Source organism: Bombus huntii, chromosome 16 (genome assembly GCF_024542735.1).
Source record: "Bombus huntii isolate Logan2020A chromosome 16, iyBomHunt1.1, whole genome shotgun sequence".
Lineage (NCBI taxonomy): Eukaryota > Metazoa > Arthropoda > Insecta > Hymenoptera > Apidae > Bombus > Bombus huntii.
In genome coordinates, this window is record NC_066253.1 from 6269310 (window position 1) to 6290181 (window position 20872).

At 34.3% G+C, this 20872-nt stretch overlaps 1 protein-coding gene and 1 long non-coding RNA gene across 2 annotated transcripts; one reads left to right on the forward strand and one right to left on the reverse strand.

Annotated features, from left to right (window-relative positions):
* The first annotated feature begins 1420 nt into the window (after positions 1 to 1420).
* LOC126874218 (cilia and flagella-associated protein 47-like) lies at positions 1421 to 20848 on the forward strand. Its single transcript, XM_050635995.1, has 28 exons — positions 1421 to 1784; positions 2011 to 2236; positions 2313 to 2410; positions 2698 to 2828; positions 2915 to 2977; positions 3681 to 4004; positions 4253 to 4441; positions 4568 to 4623; positions 4862 to 5113; positions 5828 to 6213; positions 7342 to 7726; positions 8359 to 8644; positions 8916 to 9235; positions 9475 to 9989; positions 10963 to 11239; positions 11328 to 11623; positions 12111 to 12347; positions 12541 to 12709; positions 12949 to 13184; positions 13443 to 13785; positions 14843 to 15001; positions 15070 to 15283; positions 15453 to 15671; positions 16437 to 16633; positions 17347 to 17572; positions 18173 to 18334; positions 19515 to 19659; positions 20639 to 20848. Exons 1-27 carry the CDS (start codon positions 1696 to 1698, stop codon positions 19655 to 19657), a joined length of 6198 nt encoding a protein of 2065 aa, XP_050491952.1. The 5' UTR covers positions 1421 to 1695; the 3' UTR covers positions 19658 to 19659; positions 20639 to 20848.
* LOC126874228 (uncharacterized) lies at positions 13684 to 19520 on the reverse strand. Its single transcript, XR_007692694.1, has 3 exons — positions 18720 to 19520; positions 17581 to 17714; positions 13684 to 13804 (listed from the first exon to the last, which is right to left on the reverse strand). It is a non-coding gene; the product is annotated as an uncharacterized LOC126874228 (long non-coding RNA).
* Positions 20849 to 20872: the final 24 nt, after the last annotated feature.

Consider the following 20872-nt stretch of genomic DNA (forward strand, 5'->3'; position numbering starts at 1 on the left):
ACAATTTTCTATCGAGATTTTATTTTTTAATCATGTTCTTAAATTTAAGATTAAAACTATATTCTTTAAAATTATGTTTTCTTCTATAAAAATATGCATTTGTACAAGAATCCTCGGTCTTATAATTACGATCACTAATATTCTTTAAATCTTCAAGATAGTGACAAAAATACATATTTAATCCGAAAATCACATGAAAGAATATTTTTGCTGTAGAATTGCTCGGTAATATATTGAATTAAAGTTACTCTTCTATAAACCCAGGATGACGTGACTTATCACGTTTTGTATCTGTGGTTTTCAGTTTCATTTGCAATTGCAAATTGCTGATTATGAATTATGAACTTTAAATCTTTTTCAGTCCAGTAGTTCCATTGTGCTCATGAAAGAAGGTATCGAGATACAACAAGTTCCACGTTCGTATGACCAATCAGCAACCGCTATGCACGATGACGTTTATATATATCCTAGTTTTATGGAATTTAAAGAAGCTAGCGAAGGAATTACGTGTCATCAGCGTATCACTATTAAAAATACCGGGAAAAAATCGGCTTTTATTAAAATCCATCAAACCAAGTCAATAGTACGTTGAAACTAAATTAAATTCTTTAATTGGAAATCAAATGTAATTTATCATACTACACATGCTTTTTACAAGTTAACAATTTTTATGTTTTTGAAGGTTAATATCCTAAAAACAAATATAATAATAATAAATCGATTAATGAGATATTTTCGTCCATGTATTAAATTATTTTTCAGTCGTTTCAAGTGGAAAGTTTGGATAAAGGGATATTGTTAAATCCAGGATTAAGTATACACACGGTAGTAACGTATTCTTTTAAGCGACCGTCTCTATTGCGTGCAGTAATACCGATTGAGATTAATGGCAAGATTCTTGATTATCGCGTTATCTGTAAATTACTAGTCGAAGGTATTAGTATCGAACCGAAATCGATTGACTTTGGAATCGTCGATATTGGTCACTCTTCTGGTATTAAAATAATTACCCTGAGGAACGAAGGCGGCAAAAGTACCAGGTATTGTATGTATACAGAGTGTCTCATTTTAACTCATCCACGCAAATATTTCCTAAACCAGTAATTTTTAATCTGTTATCCGTGGATTCTTGGAGGACTATAAAATCCAAAAAGGTTGTTGACGAGCAGCTGATGAATGTTTTAAATATACATATTTGGTACATTAAGGATTTAAATTTTGAGTTAAGTCTTGGGGTTCCGTGATAATAAAAAATTACTTAAAGCGGTTCCGTGATAAACAAAAGGTTAAGAATCACTATGCTAAACTAGATATTATTCGAAAACGTATTTCAAATAAAACTTGTTTAACTTTAACGTAACTATACAATTTTTGTACATTTTTTGTGTAATTTTTTTGTACGTTCGATGCAGTTTGTGATTTTCTACACAAAGAGATATTACGGTACTTGTATCTGAAAATGCGTAGTCTAAAAGGTATTTTAATGTTAATTTCATTTATATTTTCGTGGATTGATTGAAATGAAACGCGTATGTAATCTATTTTTTAATGATCACACTGCTCCCGAATATCTTACTGTTAATATATGTACTTACGTGTGTATTGCTGGTCCGTGCAAGTTATCTTTATTAACATGAAATTAACAGATTTTCGATTGATCTTGGTACAAATGATTTAGAAATCACAGTTCATCCTATGCGTGGAATCGTTAAACCAAACAAGCCGGTTCAGCTGACTGTTGAATTAATTGGCATGAACGAAGGATCATTTCTCAGTGAATTCTGGTAAATTATCTTACCTATATTAATTCAGATATACGCTGGAACTACAAAAACTACTATTTTGTTTATTTACAAAATTCTTTTCTGTCTTCTACTAGTTCCAGTGCTATAACTTGTACTAATTGAGCGTGTCACCACAGGCTGATTAAACAATTAATAAACAATTAATAAGCAATTGATAAATCAATAACAATTGATAATAAAAAAAGTTCTGTTCTTTTTCTTCCAGGATCAAATCGGTTCCGAATATACGCATCCCTTTTAACGTCAAGGTAATCGTACCAAAACTTGTAATTTATCATCCGAATACAACTGGAGATTTCACTCTAATCGATTTTTCGCAAACCGTCGTAAATACTCGAAAGTACGATTCCTTTGTTGTGCGAAATATTTCTTCTCAAGTAGCTAGTTATGTGGTGCTGGGCGAAATCGACAACGAACTTATATGCGTTCGGGTAATTTATTTCAATTGCAACTAACGAAAGATGGAGACTTGCGCGCAGGAAATTATAACGAGTGTGCTCTTCGTAGGACATTAATCGCAAAAAGTATCCTGTGTACAGAGTTTTTGAAATTCGACCGATTCAAGGTCGTATTGGGCCATTCGAGGGTATTATTTTCGAAGTAGGGTACGTTATATTCTGAACAAATAATTGAGAACAATTTTGGATTTAAAATATCTACGATAAAGAAAAAGAAATTTCAATGTGTTAATAAATTCAACATGTATTTTAAATTTTCAATATAAATATTTCTAGTATCACTTGTTTATATTTGTTACAAACGGATTTGGAAAGAATATAAGAAATCCTCTTTAAAATAAAATAACTATGAAAATAAACAACATATGTTGTGTTTAATGAACAACATAAAAAATAATACGAAATTACTTGTTAAAAAAAGGATGTAATTTTAGGTTTACACCAATAGACGGTTTAACGCATTGGCGAGAGACGGTGGAAGAGAAATCGAACACACAAGAGAAGGATTTCATGGCTTTCATAAGAATCGTCAGAGTACACGTCACCGAGACCAAACACATTTTGAGTACATTGTATTTCATATATTTTCCACATGTTCCTTGTTTACTTTAACGAAGATGAAATAACAAATTTTATTGTGAAAAACTGCAGGAGCCAATGACAGTATACGAAACGCGCTAACTGAGGCGTTACAAACTATTAATCATCAAAAACGTTAGTATTCCATATGTATAAACACTAATAATACCTTAATACTCGTGTATAAAGAAGAAAAGAACGCATGAATCGATGAATAACAAAATACAGGATGCCATTTAGGAGCATACCGGTGTTCTTGAAATCTGCTTAAAAGAACGAACATCAGACAAAATTCTTTTCGCCATTGCATTTGCCTCTTGAAATAGCTCTTCCTCGTGTTGAGAAGTTTTTTCATAAGATCGTTAATAAGACACATATTTAAATGATCTCGTTTAGCTGAGACACACTGTAATTTACATTATAAAAGTCTATTTCCGTTGAAACTTAAATATCCAAAAATATAAATGCATTACGGTCCAAGTTACATTCAACACTGTGATTATAATGAATTTATAATCTTCCCACATGATATATTTCCCATCAAGAATAATACTATGTAAATGACGTTAAATAATAACAAGATAAATTTTGTCTCTATTAAAAGCATGATCGAAACTTGAAGAATGAGAGATATGTCATCTAATGAACACTGTGAAGGATAAAGATCTGAAGTTTATTTTATTATTTTATAGCGCTATTAAAAACACAATCGAGACCCAACGAACCACAAATAACGAAATAATAAAGTGAACATTGCAGGACTGTATTCGTAGCATGAAAGAAATCTTTTCTCAATGATACATTTCATATTTAATAATATTATAAATTTCAACGATAGATGTACCAATAATGAACGACTACTCTTCGTCCACGTTGACTGAAACCAGTATAGAACCTGGTCTGAACGATACCGTAAGACTCTGTCTCTATGGCGAAATGGAAGCGGCGCGTTTATGCTTCGAACCAGATATTCTCTATTTCGGTGAACTTTATGTCGGCGAACACTCACAGCGTGTACTTCGTATATCGAATCCATTAAAATTCGCAACATTACTCTGTAGCTATGTGCGTAACGCATCAGCTCGTTGCTATCCAGAAACTATAATGCTGAAACCGGGAGGATCTATAGAAGTCCTGTTGAAAGTTCGAGGAAAGGAGAATGGTATGTAATCGTTAAGATCGCGGATCTTTATGCGTTTAGAGGAAATTTAAACGTGCAGAAATCTACAGAATGTGTATAATACGCAAAAGTATATGAAATATCATAAATCTTTGGAAATATAATAAATAAGAGAGCTATGATGAAATATTTAGTAAATTTTTATACAAGCTCCGTTTCGTTCGCGCGTTTAGAAACACTCGAGAAAGTTGAAATGAACATTTTCTAAAAATTGACTTCTTTTATTGCAGTTAATTCGTCATTCGAAGTTTACTTCGACACCGCAGCCGACTCGTGCGAATCAACGAAAACTAGACGTCAAACGAAGATAAAAGTAGGAAGGTATGCTGTACAATGTAGGGTGAACGTGAAACTGCTGACCACCGTGAAACGATCATGTTTACCACGGGGGCGAAGTATTTTCGATGACTATTCTGAAGGTAATTTTAATATGTGCTATTTTTATAATGCTCTTAATTTTCTCGGAATTTGCACTTACTAAAGATTAAAAGATCAAAAGATCAAAGATGAAAATAGACGACTACAAAATTATTATTCGTCTACAGGTACATGGAAGCCCCTAACAGATAATAGAAAGACACCATCGATACAACCTCTTTCAGTAAGCTGTGTTAAGAATCGATATATGTATATTGTGAAAAAGTGAGTCGAAAATATACCGGGGCATTTTTTTGTACGAAGCTTCGTTTCTGAGTAAATCGATATTAAAGATTTGTTAGTATGGACTATGCTATAGTGTAGACCATTTTTTACAATCTTTTGCTAAGTACTCTATATACTTGTTCATATATTTTATTTGTCACCTAACGATTTAGTGTTGTGTTGTATTTCATCTTCAGATAAAACCGAAAACGATAAAGCCGAAGAAAGAGATCATTGAAATAAAATGCAAGGACGACGAAGAAATTATACAGAAGGTTACTCATATTCCTAAGTGGAAACATAAAGATGTATCAGGAACGGTGAAGTGCCTTGCGTCTTTGGGCAAAATGTTATCGACTCTAACTGCTAGTACCGAAGTTTTAATACCCCTTTCTCCTTTGCAAATATACAACGTACGCATGTATCCTACCTTATTTGCTTTTGGAATGGTAGGTACTTGATTAAATTTTTTTATACTTATATTTATTCATATCTTTTATATTCAAACTAAAAAAAAATCGTTACATTAACGTGACACTTCAAAATGTTTCTAACATTACTATAAATCTATTCCTTTAGACTGGGTCCACCGAGCGGTGAAAGGCGGCGTCTGTTACAAAGTTTTTTGGACAAAAATCGAACCCTCTTTAGATCCCTTGCGTGTGGAATTGGTACTGGGCTTGTTTAAAATAAAAACTTAATGTAATGTATTTTTGTTAATAACTTTTTAAGGAATACCTGGCGGCGGTTAGAATCTTCTGAATTTTACTCAGGAGAGTGTCTTTGACAACTTACGTCCAGGTCAAAGTCATTGGAGCTATGTCCCCTGTTGTCAATATTTTCCTATATTTTTACAACGGACATAATGCAACGGACATCATTTCAACGCTCGTGTGGTCCCAGTTTAAATCTGTTAATCTTTGTATAGTTTATGTTCTTAATCACTATACATGTACTATACATGTATCTTTGTACCCTTGACTAGAATTTCCTCCGTTCTCTGATCTCACAACTTTCTGATTTCTGGTTCCTCCTTCTATTCCTTCTCTCTTGTCCTCACTTCTGCTATTCCCTTCCCATATGTCGCTTCTAACCGTGTTCCAATATCTCCCTTACGTTATCACACGTATAACAAAAATAGAAATAGTACAACACTGTCGTAGGTTGTCCCAAGAAGTCGCAATTACCAACAGCTGATCGTCGAAAATTTGAACGACTTTCCAATCATGATTCGCCTCACGAGCTTGTCCTCCAAGTGCATTCATTTCCCGAAGGGGAATCTAATTATTTTGCCACCTGGTCTGCACGCCACGCGATTAGTTGAATTTCGAGCGCATCATATCGGCAAATTCAATGGTTACATTGATTACGTTATCAACAACAATCATTCGTTCGAGCTTGGTGTTACTGCTAATATCGTTGAGAAACAGTTATCATTGGACTCTCGTGAAGTAATGCTTGGCGAAGATTTGGTCAAGGAAGAAATCTATCGGCCGATGGATTGTACTGTTCAGATTAGGAATAAGTTGGATGCGAAAACGAGCTTCCGGTGAGTGATTTGTCCGAGTAAAATAAAATGATTTCGCTGGCCAGGGAAAGTGAATTAGATTGTATGACATTATTACATACGTTAATTTATATATGTCGGAGATGAAAGAACACCGGAGCCTTTGGAATTTTGGATAATCCCGCAACATTGTAACCTAGAGTCTACTATAGCTATAATTAAACAATTGTAGTTATTCAAACCGATTGTAATTGTTCGAGAGTTGTGATAATGAGCTTGGGCTCGAGGCAACAGTCAGTCGCCGAACGTAGCCGCGGTCACGGGATGAACGCTTTGTCTAACAAAGGCATGGAATAATTCAATAGCTCTCCTTAAAAAGGAAATAGTTGTAACACTCGACAGTAAACATTCCAACGGTCTCTGTCCCGTAGCTCGCCACACGCAGACCCTATTCTTCGAGTAAGATGATTGCCAGATGTCGATGCGTCTCTGCAGTACATGTTCAGCTAGCCTGAGGGCCCGTTATAAATCTTAAGATTTAGCCAACCAAAGTCCTTCAAACAGACAAACAGTCTTTGTCCCAACTACGGGAAAATAGGGGAGACCTATTTTTCAACGAGCGGCGTCTCCCACTAGCAACTTTCCCTCGAGGGCGGCTAGCATCTTTTTCTAACCACCGATATGGAGATTGACCAATTAGCAGCAACGCCAATTTCCCTTACTTTCTGAACGAAGGCTTTTCTCGACGAATCCGATGATCTCGTGTCCTTAGACACACCCCATTATAGTTTTCCTCTGTGGCATCATCGGGACGGGAAAGTCATTCTCTCTCGCGATCTTATCGATGAAAAGAGTAACCCTTTACGACCAGTGAATATTACGCGTCCGACTTGGATTTTGTGAGCACGTTCATCTATCATCCCGTCGACCGCGGATTCGTTATTGAACCTAGGATCATTGTCATTAGTTTCTCGAGTACCTAACTACCACGGTTACTTGTCCGGTTCTACAACAATCGTATTTGCACTTGTCAATGTCTTCTCTATTGCATAACGACAACGTGTAACCCAAACGAAGATTCGTTTCACGCCCCTAACCCTAATTCTAATGTAAACCCGACATATGTGAATGAACAATTTCTATAATTAAAATTCTGCCATTTTCAACCAGATGGGAAGTACCCGCAACGTGTTGCTTCTTCGTCGAACCAATATCAGGTGCAGTCCGTGGAAATGCTTCGTTGTTCAGTTATATATACTACAAGCCCGATTTTACAAGGTTCAGTTCTACCGAATTGATAATAAAATGTGAAAACAGCAGTTACAGTACTGTACGTGTGAGCATGCCAGTACAGACGCCCAAAGTTAACTTCATCAAAGACCTCATAAATGTCGGTGACATTCCACTAAACCTGCCGACAAAAACGGTCGCTGTTTTGAGGAATTTTGAATACATCGAAATTGAATTCGAAGTTGATACTTCGTCTTTGGTTCATGGATGCACTGTTAGTCCTCTTCACGGAGTATTGGCACCTCGTGGAGTTGCCATCTTCGAGGTAAATATGAAAAAACCTTACGGTTTATTTTAACACTCAATTGGTATCGTATTTCTATCGATTGTAAATGATATTAAGAATCCATAGCAATTTAAATTAACGTAAGCTTACAAGCAGCATTACGATTATCCAAGTGTAGCCGATTTTGATGAAACTTTGAAGATTCATAGTGCAGTGGAAAATATTCCACACGTATTTCTCTTCTCTGTTATTTACTTTCTAATACTAATTAAGGATAATGTTGTCCTTTCTGAATTTTCCTAACATCATTATAATTTTTATTTCCTGATAGCGCTATAGATTTCTTTTACTTTCTTTTTTTAATTTATAGAAATCCTTTTGCCTTTCACTTTAGATTTATATCATGTTTACTTATCATTATCTTCTATTATTAATATTCTATAATATTCTATTATACTTTATTTAGTTTTATCATTTTTCTATCAGTTTCTATTAGTTTTATCATTTTCTCTCTACTACCGCATTTTCCTTTTTCCTTCTGGCTTTAGATAACTAGACCTTCGCAAAATTTGTCCCCCTTTCTCTCTATCAGCCTTCGCAGGCTCCTTTTATCTGTCATGACAGTTTTTATATAACTGAGATAATAAGAAATCTTATTTTGTGCATTGCAGATCTATTTGACATTTAGCTTATGCTTTCATTTTACTCTGGTGATTCGTCTAACGATACAGAAGCATGTAAACGTTCAGTTTAAAATCACAGGCAACGTAACGTTCCCGCAATTAAAGTTGCATCCGAACTCCATCAACTTACGGCGAATAAGTGCATCCGCGTATCAACATTGCTTAATCACCGCATCAAATATTGGAACGACTATGTTAAAATTGAGATTTCTACTAAATGAGTATCCAGAATTTCGTATTTCATTATCCTCGCAGAGGCAAGATCCTGGAATAGGTATGTTTAAATTCCAATTTATTGATAATCAATTAGCTATGCTATTACATTTATTTAGAAAAAGAAACTCCAAAAAAAGATTTTAAAATTGATCCAAGTTAGTTTAATACGTATATTGAGATATAAATATCTTCTCAAATAAAATATCGGATATACGACGAACACGATTTAGCATAATTAATTATAGATCAATTTCAATTAGTTTGATATACGTAGCAGTGTGATATTTAATAAAAATTTCACCCAGGCAACTTCTCTATATTTTTAACAGGCAATAAGGACACTATGCTTGCACCAAACACTAGCCAGGATTTTCATCTTCATTTCGAACCCATCGACTTGGCTAGTTACGCATTTTATCTCCCAATCATCATCAACGATGTACTCGGCCCTGCATTAATGACGAGTCACAGATCGTCTAAGCCTTCAGAATATTTGAAACAATTCAAAAATCATTATATCGGCGTACCTAATCTGATTCTGCAAAAATTGCCTCCTACCATCGTGACGATGCCGATTGATTGTACAGTCGCAGGACACTTGATTTTCTTTAACAAACTGGTGTTTCATTTCAACACCCTAACGAACAACGTAAGCGTTCAATTATGGAAACGACAAGGATAATCTTCTCGAAAAAAACATTCGTAGTAAATGTTATAATTTTGCTTTGTATATTTTATATATTTCTGCATTCGATATGTGCTCTATAAATTTCTGCACCTTTCAATTCTTCGCAAACTCGCGAAAATCTGAAAATGAAAAATTGCAAAATTACCCTAAATATAATCGCGATCGTTCTATTCGTTGTATATAAAATTTCGATTCTAAAGGTGTCAGACGAATTCTGCATAGAAAATCGCGAATCAGTGGAGGAGAAGATCGTCCAAATAGACATCAGCAACTTCTCGACTGCCTCGTGTCCGTTTTCGATTCAATGGTCAGCGGGTGAAAAACCGACTGTTAACCCGGACTGCATTCGATGTACGTTGCAAAAAGGGGAAAGGTGTACGTTCTCGCTGTCGTTTCAGCCCAAGTCTCAAGGAAGTTATTCCGTCGATGCGCCAATATTCATCCGCAATGAATCGAACGGTGAGATGTTTAATAAATTATGCCTCGTCGGTGAATATCCTGCCAGCACTATCAAGGCGGAATTTTCGGAAATATTCTTCGTACCTGTGCCGTTAAATACTTCGCTGGAAAAAAAGTTTCGATTGTATATGCGATACTTCGAGAAAGACGTGGTCATCTTGTCGAACATTATGCCACCTGAATATTCCAGTGGACAATATACGGAAAACGTACTTCTTATAAATTTTATCGACACAAATATCGTGCCTGCTTCCGAGTAAGTAATTCTTTGGAACACTAGAGAAAATGTGATTTTGTAATCGGCTGACTGCGGGTTTTTATGCAACTTCATATTTTTATTAACATGAATAAGGAAATGTAATTTACATAAACATCTGTATGGCTCGTTAAATATCGCAACCAGTACTTTATACTGTTATAGGCTGCATGTCCTAGCTTTTACGTTTACGGTTTAAGGTTAGGTTAGGTTTAAGGCAATTGCTCGTATCCAGCGTTGGATAAAATCTTAGTGCAATAACGGATAACGAATTAAGATAAAGAATGAATCTAATGAACACTAATGAACAGGTATTTATCCGACTAACTTATATTCGGATAAAAATTAGTTCAGATTAAATTCTATATAATCATGTTATATGGTACATATACAGGGTGGTTGGTAATTGGTGGTACAAACGGAAAGGGGGTGATTCTACGCGAAAAAAGAAGTCGAAAATATAGAATAACAATTTTTCGTTTGACGCTTTGTTTTCGAGAAAATCGACTTTGAATTTACGCTCGGTACGCCTGCCGTACGTTATAACGCATCTCACTGTAGATCGTTGTCTCGATGGAAAAATTAGAAAAAAAAAAATTTTATTCTATAAAATTTTCTAATCTAATCTAAAATTCTAATCTAAAAATTCTATTCTTTTTTCGCGTAGAATCACCCCCTTTCCGCTTGTACCACCAGTTACCAACCACCCTGTATATTTATAGGTTATACTGTATATGTATACATATGTATATAAATACTTTACTATAGTATTTTCTGTGTCTTTGCATTACATGCATTTTGTATATTCACAATTTTTAGGTAATGTCTCATAAATGCATAAAAATCCGCAACAGAGATACTAATAATATTTTGAAAAGTATCATTGAAACAATCAAATAAGAAGTACATATGTGTCTTCTTAAAATTAAACACAATATCGAAATAATCTTTATCGTAAACTGTCTTTTACCAGATACTCGGAATTGGAGGTGAAGATGGTTTTCAAAAGCGAGGTGCCTGTTTCGTTCCGCGTGATCGTTGAATTCTTTGACAGCGATGGAATGGCTGTCTGCCCTGTAATTGTTCATGCTACATCCGAAAACAGTTTGCTGACTACGCACATGTATATAAGAACCCCGATCATCGATTTTCAATGGTCACTGAGCATCGATAAAAGAGTATCTCGAGCTTCCAAAACGTCTGACAGTTTCACCGACGACGAAGAATACGAAGTAAACTCTTACAGGCCAGTAAGAGAATTTTCTTTTTACAAGAACTCATACTATACGCATTATGCGCATATTGCGAATGCCTGGAACCTGTATATTTTAATTTCAGAGACAAACGTCAGAACCAGGAATGGGCATTCTCACGTATTTCGGTCGAAAGAGTCGAGTATCGATTGAAAAATTGATGGAAAGTAAGCTGAAACTAGCGGTGCACGAATCGCAGGTGGTCCCATACGAGAAAGAGGTTCTTAACAACGCCGATAAATTGGGGGAAGATACGAAGAAAGGTGTAGCAGAAGTTGCAAACGAGAAATCAAAAGAATCCACCCCAAGATCCGAATCAAAAGTCGAAGATTTTCAAGAGGCAATGCAGTATCCCTTCTTTCCTTTTGATGGCGAGAGCGAGTGAGTTTCCTTCAGAGTTATACCATGTTTTACTGGCGATATCATGTTTCACTGGTGATATCTGTTAGATGTGCCAGTGATTTACGCCAGTGAATGACGTAAGTCGAATATTTTTCGTGCAAAAAATCTCGCATATTATTGCACAGAATAATATAACGTAAGATAAATTAAAAACTCAACTTCCTTAAGTTTTAGACTTACACCATTTTCATAATCATCAGTCCAGATATAGGTAAGCGAAAGTATATGCATAGCGGAAGAATTTTTAACATCGATTTATCCTGAAATGAAGCTCCGTACGAAAACACTGTTATTCTACATTTGCAACTTACCTTTTCATAATAGATTCACTCTTCTTCAAATTGTATCTCTAATTTGGACATATCTTCTGTAAAAGAAATGAAGCATGACAGAAATATTTTATAATTGCCTCAGAACGGCTGTGAATAGCTTCTCTTTTTATCTTTATATGTTATTTCAATTATAGCGAGTTTGAAATTTATATGAACCAAACGCTAAAGGCCGCCGAAGAGTGGATGCACAGTGGGCCTTTCAAGTTTAACTTTTATGCTGACATTTTGTGCATTAAAATGGCACTGTCCAAGTATTATTCAAAGAAACCAACAGAGTTTAAAACTGCGACACGAAAAGGCCCGGAATTAGGGTTCGTGAGCGTGCTCGAATCGTTGATAGGACCGACCATTTATGATTACATTGGACAATTGTGAGTATTATGAAACTAACGATGTAATTCTGATATAACGATATTAATATAATATAATATAATACAATATATTTGTAGATAATTCTTTTCTCGAATTGCTTTTTTCTATTTTCCATTATTTTATTTAGAGTTTTCTAGTTACATAAAACATCCTGTATATGTACATGTACGTAAATCTGTTTTCGTTCCGCAGCAAAGAACTGCCAGCAAAAGATATCGACAGGGTAAATTACATATATAATCTTTACGACAACATTCTTCAGTTCTTGACGAAGTATGGGGCTTACTTGTGCCACGTTCAACCACAATTTTTACTCAATTACGAGGAATACATCGTTCTTCTAGAAAGTTCACGCTCTAAAGTAATTATAACGCTAAATTTTCTCATAGAAAAGAATTCGATCCTGAAAGGATTAATTAATATAAGCAGGGGAAGTTCTTCTGTCAAATTCAAAAATAAAAATTCAAAATTTCCAACGCTTTAAAAGTAAATATACTACAGAAGAGAAAATAGAATTATATAAAACTTGTCATAGTAATATTATTATTATTCATTTTATTGTTACTGGCATTCTTGATTCTCAAGAAATTTATACTGCAGGCCTATACACGAAGATCGGGGATAGAGCTATCGATGCAAGAAAAATTGCCACCGCTGAAGTTCGAATGTCGTAGCAAACAATGCTGGCTAGATGTGATCTTACAAACGTACAAATGTTTCGTATTACCGCTCGTTCTTGAGAGCAAAGGTAAAGACGAATCTTCGCCTTCGTTCACCCCGCAATGTTCCAGACGATCTACTATTCAACGAGCATCTACAGCGCCTTCTGTATCGAGGTTCGTCTAAATTTATACATATATCAGACGTTGCTCTCAAACAAATTGTCACCTACTTTTAATTGTCATAAAGTATGAAACTTACTTCCCCATGTAATTTTTTCTTCCCTTTAATGTGTCTGTCGTTATTAGGCAGCGGATCTTTACGCATTTATGGAGAATTTATCGCAGGATGCAGTAGGATTCCTACGCGTAGCATAATTTTTGCTCAAAGAATTGCAAAAGTTAATTGGAAAATCACTCGTTTGAATGTTCCAGCTTCCGCAAGCAATACGAAACTCACAATACGATAATTGGAAACATCAGCACAGAAATATCGTCCAAGTCACCTGACAATAATTATTCTTTTGATGAATCATTCTTATTGGAATGGTTGCGTCGGCATTACGAAGAGGCACGTAAACAAGAGTGGATGACCGATCGTCGCGTGGTTTTAAATCCCGATGAAAGTAAAGACGTGGCAGAGGCTCGAAACATCGAGAATTTCGACAGAGATTTATCGGATTCCCTTGTCTTAATTGCTGTCACAGCTGCTTACTGTCCTTTTCTCATTGAGGAAGAGTTGACTGGAATTTATATCCGTCCACGGAGTTACGAGGAGGTAATACAGCATACAGTGGCTGACGAAAGCATTCGAACACTCTTAGAAGCTTATTACGTTATATGTTATGCAAAATATTATTATATATTTTCTAATATTTTGCAATTTCTATAATATTCTATAATCTTTATAATATACTCATCGGTAACGAGACACGACCATCGTGATTATACTGGTCAAATTTGTAACTGATTTGAAAATGTACACAAAGCAAATGTATAAAAGTTACAAAACATCTACTGAAAACACATACTTCGTAAAGATCACCAAAGTATTTGAGCAGCTAATTATTCGTTAATAATTATTAAATATTAGTTACTAATTAAGGTATATACTACATTGATAAGTCACAATATTTAACGAGACGATCTTTAGCGCTAATTGTACGTTTAAAATTATTTTGCGCTGTATACTAACACTTTGCGGACTGGAGACGCGAATTCGCGTTTTACTTCATGCGGTATCCTATACAAATGTTAACTACTGTTGAATAGATGCTATAAAAAGAATGTTACGAATGTGTATTTAAACTACATGCTTGGATAATACGAAACCATTATTAATATATTAGATATAATATTGTTAGGAAAGTTCGTTCCGATTTTTAAGGAATTTAATCAACGTGAAAAATCATATTGGAAAGTTTTTCGCCGAAAGACCCGAGAGGTTCTGGAGGGACGGAAGTTTTGCGGATTCAAGTTGCGTGAAACATAGAGGAAGGTTGTGGAATAAAATTGCACCTATATAATTCAATAAATGTGCATCGAATCGAAATGTAAATTGCAACGAACTTTCCGAGCGATCTTTTGAATCTTTTCAATCACTGCAAAAATACGCGGTAATTCAGGCTATATGCTTATCAGAGTGTACGGTCCACAAAGTGCTAATTATTCACTAACGATAAGTGTTTGCACAAAATGTCCTGTAACTTCTCTGTACATTTTCGGATTGGTTTCAAGTTTTACTACTATGCTCACGATAGTCTCATTAAAGAATACCGTATAGTGGCTGTGACACGTTCATAAAAATGACCAATATACGCACTTTATTATCGAAGGCACTGCACAATGCTATTTGCGTGACAAACGCGTGGAAGAAGATGCGACTTGGTTTTGTAATTTCACCATTGGAAATCATCTATCCAAACTGCGTTAAAATGTTGATGTTGGTTAGATATTTATTTAACATACTGCCAACGTATACCCCTAGGGCTAAGGTAGGCGAACGTCTACTTCTGTAGGGATACAATTTTTATAGAAATCTGAAGCTTAACGATGTTTGCAGATTAAATTTAGCTGCCCCTTGACCGAAACTGTAACCAGGCAACTAAATTTCACAAATCCAACCGTACACAGCGTCGGTTTCTTGCTGTTGTTTTTTGACAACGATAATGAATTTTTTACCATAGTATCGTCACAACCGATCATCAATCTTAACGGCCACGGTACTGCCATAATAAAGATACAATTCCACGCTAAGAAAATAAAAGAGACTAAAGGTAACTACTTTCTCTCTTCAGCATGAGATAGAGTTTGACTAACATTTAGAAGGTTTGAATTATCTTCCTTTTCCTGTATCCTACGTAACTCAAAATTTATTATTCTTAATGCGAGGAACGTTATTTTAGTTTCGATTTTATCGCAATTACCAGCATCCTTTCTCAACAGCTTATTTACTGTTCTGTGGATCCACGATTGGTCCTCATTTTAGCAAGAATCAAATGTTCATTTTGGAGGGTCAAACCGACTGTTTAGGAATTACAAATGAATATACGATATGCAGCAAGCTGTACCAAGCAGTCGAAAAAACTCTAACTATCAATGTACCGTATGAAAATTCGACGGAATACGAAATTTGGGCGTCGGAAGAGCGACCAACTAAACCGAGTAAGTAAGCTTACTTCCCAGATTAAATTTAAATTTTAGACATCGAGACTGCGTAGGATGTGGCCGAATAACATGTACAAGCGGAAACAAGATGATTCCTTATGAAAAAATAGGAACAAAATGTGGAATAAAATTTTGTCATTTAAGGTTTAGTTTTTGAGTAAATCGAATTTGAAAATTTATCAAGTATACTTGAATATGGCTAATTCCAGACTGGGCAGTGCTAAATAATCGACAGGAGGTTGTTCTACGTGTAAAAATAAGTCGAAAATGTAGAATAAAATTTGTCCGTTCGGGGCACCATTTTCAAGGAAATAAAGTTCGAACGCGTTCAGTTAAGAGCATGTTTAGTACACGCGATTGATAAATTTTCAAATTCATTTTTCTCGGAAACAAAGCGTCTTGAGAAAAAATTGTATTCTGCATTTTCGACTTATTTTCACACATAAAACGACCTCCTGTCGATTATTTGATACTGGGCAGTCCGCAGTTAGCCATGTTCCAGTATACTTGATAAATTTTCAAACTAAACCTTAAATGAAAAAATATTATTCCATATTTTATTGTTATTTTTTTCATAAGAAATCACTTCGTACCCGGTTGTACATGTTATTCGGCCGCACTCTGTATATAACATGTTACAGAAAAGCTGTTATACAGCATTACGTTATACCTGTACAATATATGTATATTTTTCTTTAACATATTACAATTCGAATAATAATTTTTAATATACTTGGATCTAAAGATGCAATTATTTTATAGATACTTTGAAACAGACGCGATGGTCTGAGCTACGTTTAAGAAAGATACCTCGGAGATTGTTTTTAAATCAAAATTCAATCGTAGTCAAAGAAGGTACTAAAATAGCCCATCTATCGGTCACAGTGGCGTGTCTCTCGCCTTCCCATCGAAGCTTTTGGATCATTTTTCAATCAAAGATGGGCGACTTTATTATTCAAGTGCGTATAAAACGCGTTGACGCTATATCGAGACAGTGATTTAATTTAAAGAACAATGTACGATTGCATACGTTGCCAGTAGGTTCTAGCGGTCAAGATGAATAAAAGATGTCATACAAAGATACGTCAGTGGAAGCATCGTTAAAGAATAACAATAAAAAAGAAAATCGGTATAAGCCGGTATGAGAAATATTTACATCACATAATAGTCAGAATATATCATAATACTTTTACGACCTACCTCTTTTAAGCTCTCGTTCGTCATTCATTGAAATTGCGGTCGTAAAAGATATTTGATATCATCTGTCTGTAATAGATGTAAATATTCCTGATGTATTTATATTAGGTTGGCCCAAAAGTTTCTTTCGTTTTATAAGGAAATAATAGATACACAACATTCTTTGTTTTATATTATTTGATCAAATGTCGTGATTTAATGATCCATTTTGCTCTATTAAGATAAAGACCACAACATTTGGCAGATTAGGTTCCATGTTTGTATAAAGATGCTGTAAAAGACATGTTTTGTAAAAGAAAGACACTCTTGAGATAACCTAATATTTTGTATAGTAGCAATATATCTTCGTCAACGCTCATCTCGTATATCATTTTTGTTGCTATAACCGTTTAACGACACACGCAATAACACGTCTGTCACATGACGTGACATCCTATAGAGATGAACATTTCCAACCGTTTGATTTGAAATATAGATAAATTCACAATGGCAAACATCACTAACCGATAATATCGTCGTCGAATGGGACGAACAAATTGAAAAATGCATTTGCACGGAACAGGACTACTATAATGAAATGTGTCGCTTGAATCTGACTGTGCCAATACCATCGAAAAATAAACAACTTTGGAGTTGCGTTGCTTACATGTTTCAAAAGACACTGGATCCTAAAGAACGACTCTTTTGGTCTCGATATTTAGGTACGTACCCAAACTGATGAATCAATTGAGGTTAAGGGCTTTCAAAGGAATCCACGTGCTTTGGATAATCTTCAGTATTCTGTTTTTGTTTTCTAACCTCTTGCGAACGTGGCTTTTCCAACACCATATACTGTTGCTAATTCTGTTACAGTTTTTTAATTAATTATTTTTATTTGTTTCGATAAAATATGTATCTAGATATTGGGTGTGGAAAAAGGCATCGGTTACTGAGAAACACGAGGGTCGTCCAGAAAGTAATACCCATTTTCAAATAACAACGATACAGATGCAGCTGAAAAAGTTTTCTTTATTTGTAATCTTAGTATACATACTAATATTCCATCCTTTCAGAACCTGTCACGTTTTCCGCAGCAAAAACTTTTCAATATGGTCTTCCATGTCCACCAAATTCCTTAAAAATCGAAATGAACTTTCCGGACAACCCAATACTTTCTGAACGACCCTCGTATTACGTTCGGATAGTAGAACGTTAGGGTATTCGAATAATTTGTGTTCGGATAAGGTGGAGGGTCTCTATAGATACATGTGGTTTATTTAATTTAAAGATTAATTAATTTATATGGTTTCCATTGCATGAAGATACGCAAATTGGATTACGTTTGATTCGATGGTTAATGGGAAATAGTGCGGACTCTGCTGCTATGGAGTTTAGTCATATATTTGATGCGACAGTGACTTATAACGTGATAATATCCGACACATCTGATATTCTTCGATTTCCCAAGACGTTTACCATAAACGGTTAGTACAAAACACATCGAGCTTTTAAATTCTATTTCTTCCTTTCTATTTCTTCATAAATAAATAAAGTAACTGCAGACAAAAAATATGAAAAATATTAAAATGAATAAAACATAAAGAAAGTCAGATGGAGATATATAAATAACCACGCATAATCAAGAAGATGTATGAAATTATATGAAAAATTAACTTTTTCTTTTTTAATAAAAGAAGAGGAAAAGGAAATGAAGGATATACAGGGTGTATCACAACACTGGGACCCACTTCAGAAGTGGGACAGGAGGCACAAAGACAATGAAGAAAATTCGCACAAACGTGTGTCCTATCCGACTCTCGTTTCAAAGTTATAGCCTTTTTCGTGTTTCGATAATCCGTAACTGCTTACCTCCATAGAAGGTGCTCGAAATGGCTCCACTCTGTCTGTATTGTTCGACACACACCTGGAATTTTTGAAAGATCGCAAAATTATTTTGCACGACCATTGTGAACTTGCATAGAGACCTTCTACGATGATTAGCACTTGCGAATTGCACGGACGTGTTTGCCTGCAATAATAATAATTCCTTTACGTCGACATAAACTTTGTACACTGAGGAGGTAGCCCTCCCTTGCTTTTGTGTTGGAAGGTTAAAGTACGTTCGAATGCCTTGAAAATGTTCCATTCAATTCTTCAGAAATTGTCTTATAAATAAGACAATAATAATATGGAATGGCTTCGCAGCTTTTCTTATTTAACATTTTTTGCATTCGAGTCGCGATATTGCCTCAGATAAAAACAAAGCTCGACAATTTGTTTCATTACAATATTTTTTTATTTAAATTTACTATACGTGGCTGGCTATTGCGAGCGCAGTAATATGAAATTCTAAAGAACCTCTTATAAATATTCTAATAGTCTAATAAATAATAGAATTCTAATAACCTTTAAGACCCCAACTCAGAAGTAACCTCCTTTACGATCGCGCTACAAGCTTTTCCGACCAAGATGTCACGCGAATTTTTGCGTGTTTCGGGCGGAACGTGGTTCATTGAAACTCAAAAGTGATTATAACTTTGAAACAAGGTAGAAGACAGAACACATGTTCGTACGAACATTTTTCCTTGTTTTTCTGCCACCTGTCCATTTCTCAAGTGTGTGCCACGTGTTATGATACACCCTGTATAAAAATTGTTCATTCAGACGTAAGGCCTTCTGCTGACAATGTTCCAATGAAGATACACCTCTCGCCATTCGTAGATCAATTATGCCAAATAACAATGACGTTAGTCTCTGTTAACGGAAATGAACGAAGAGTGTATAAAGTCAGCTTCTTACACGTATAAAAGTAAGTTATAAACGAATACGACGTTTGTAATAGATCGTGCTTATTTATTAGATGTCAGCATTATACAGGGTGTGTCAGTATATCGTAAATATATGAGTAATAACAAAGCACGTAATTCTTAAGATTTATTTTGTTAGTGTAAAAATTGTTAAAAATGCTGGCCATCGTACTGCATACACAGGTATGCTCCCCGAATTAAATTTGGTACGGTAACTTAACCTCCGCGATCACCGGATTTGTCATCCTTTGATTTATATCTATGGAGTCATATTAAATGAAAAGTTTATTCCGAAGGCAATGCAAGTGTTGTACGATTAAAAGCGAGAATCATTTTAGCGTTCGAGGAACTAAAAACGGAAAATACGTTGAAAAGCGGGCATGAAAATGTAACTGGGACACCCTGTATTATAGAATTTAAAATCTGTTTCTTTTTTTGCGAACGACTAAAGGTATAGAATCCGCGATAGAAATCCGATAGAATCGATGATATTAGTATTTTTGTACTATTAGTATTATATTATATTATATTATATTATATTATATTATATTATATTATATTATATTATATTATATTATATTATATTATATTATATTATATTATATTATATTATATTATATTATATTATATTATATTATATTATATTATATTATATTATATTATATTATATTATATTATATTATATTATATTATATTATATTATATTATATTATATTATATTATATTATATTATATTATATTATATTATATTATATTATATTATATTATATTATATTATATTATATTATATTATATTATATTATATTATATTATATTATATTATATTATATTATATTATATTATATTATATTATATTATATTATATTATATTATATTATATTATATTATATTATATTATATTATATTATATTATAATTTGTTTTTCATATATTATTTTCAACTATGCAGAGCTTCGTTTTTCTATGTTTTCATGTGTCACAGTGCCCTCTCTGCTTCTATTATAATTATTTGACGTTGCATTATCATGTGAGCCGAAATTTGTCATGGTTTTCTCGAATTCTGTCAAACACGATATATAAATACCGAAAACGAATTAGCAGAAAACGTAAATATCACTTACTAAATATCTACGTTGTATCGTGGCTCTAAGCTTTTACCGAAATGAATATATTATACCTCCTTAGTATTAGATATTCAAATCTTTCAATAAATTTC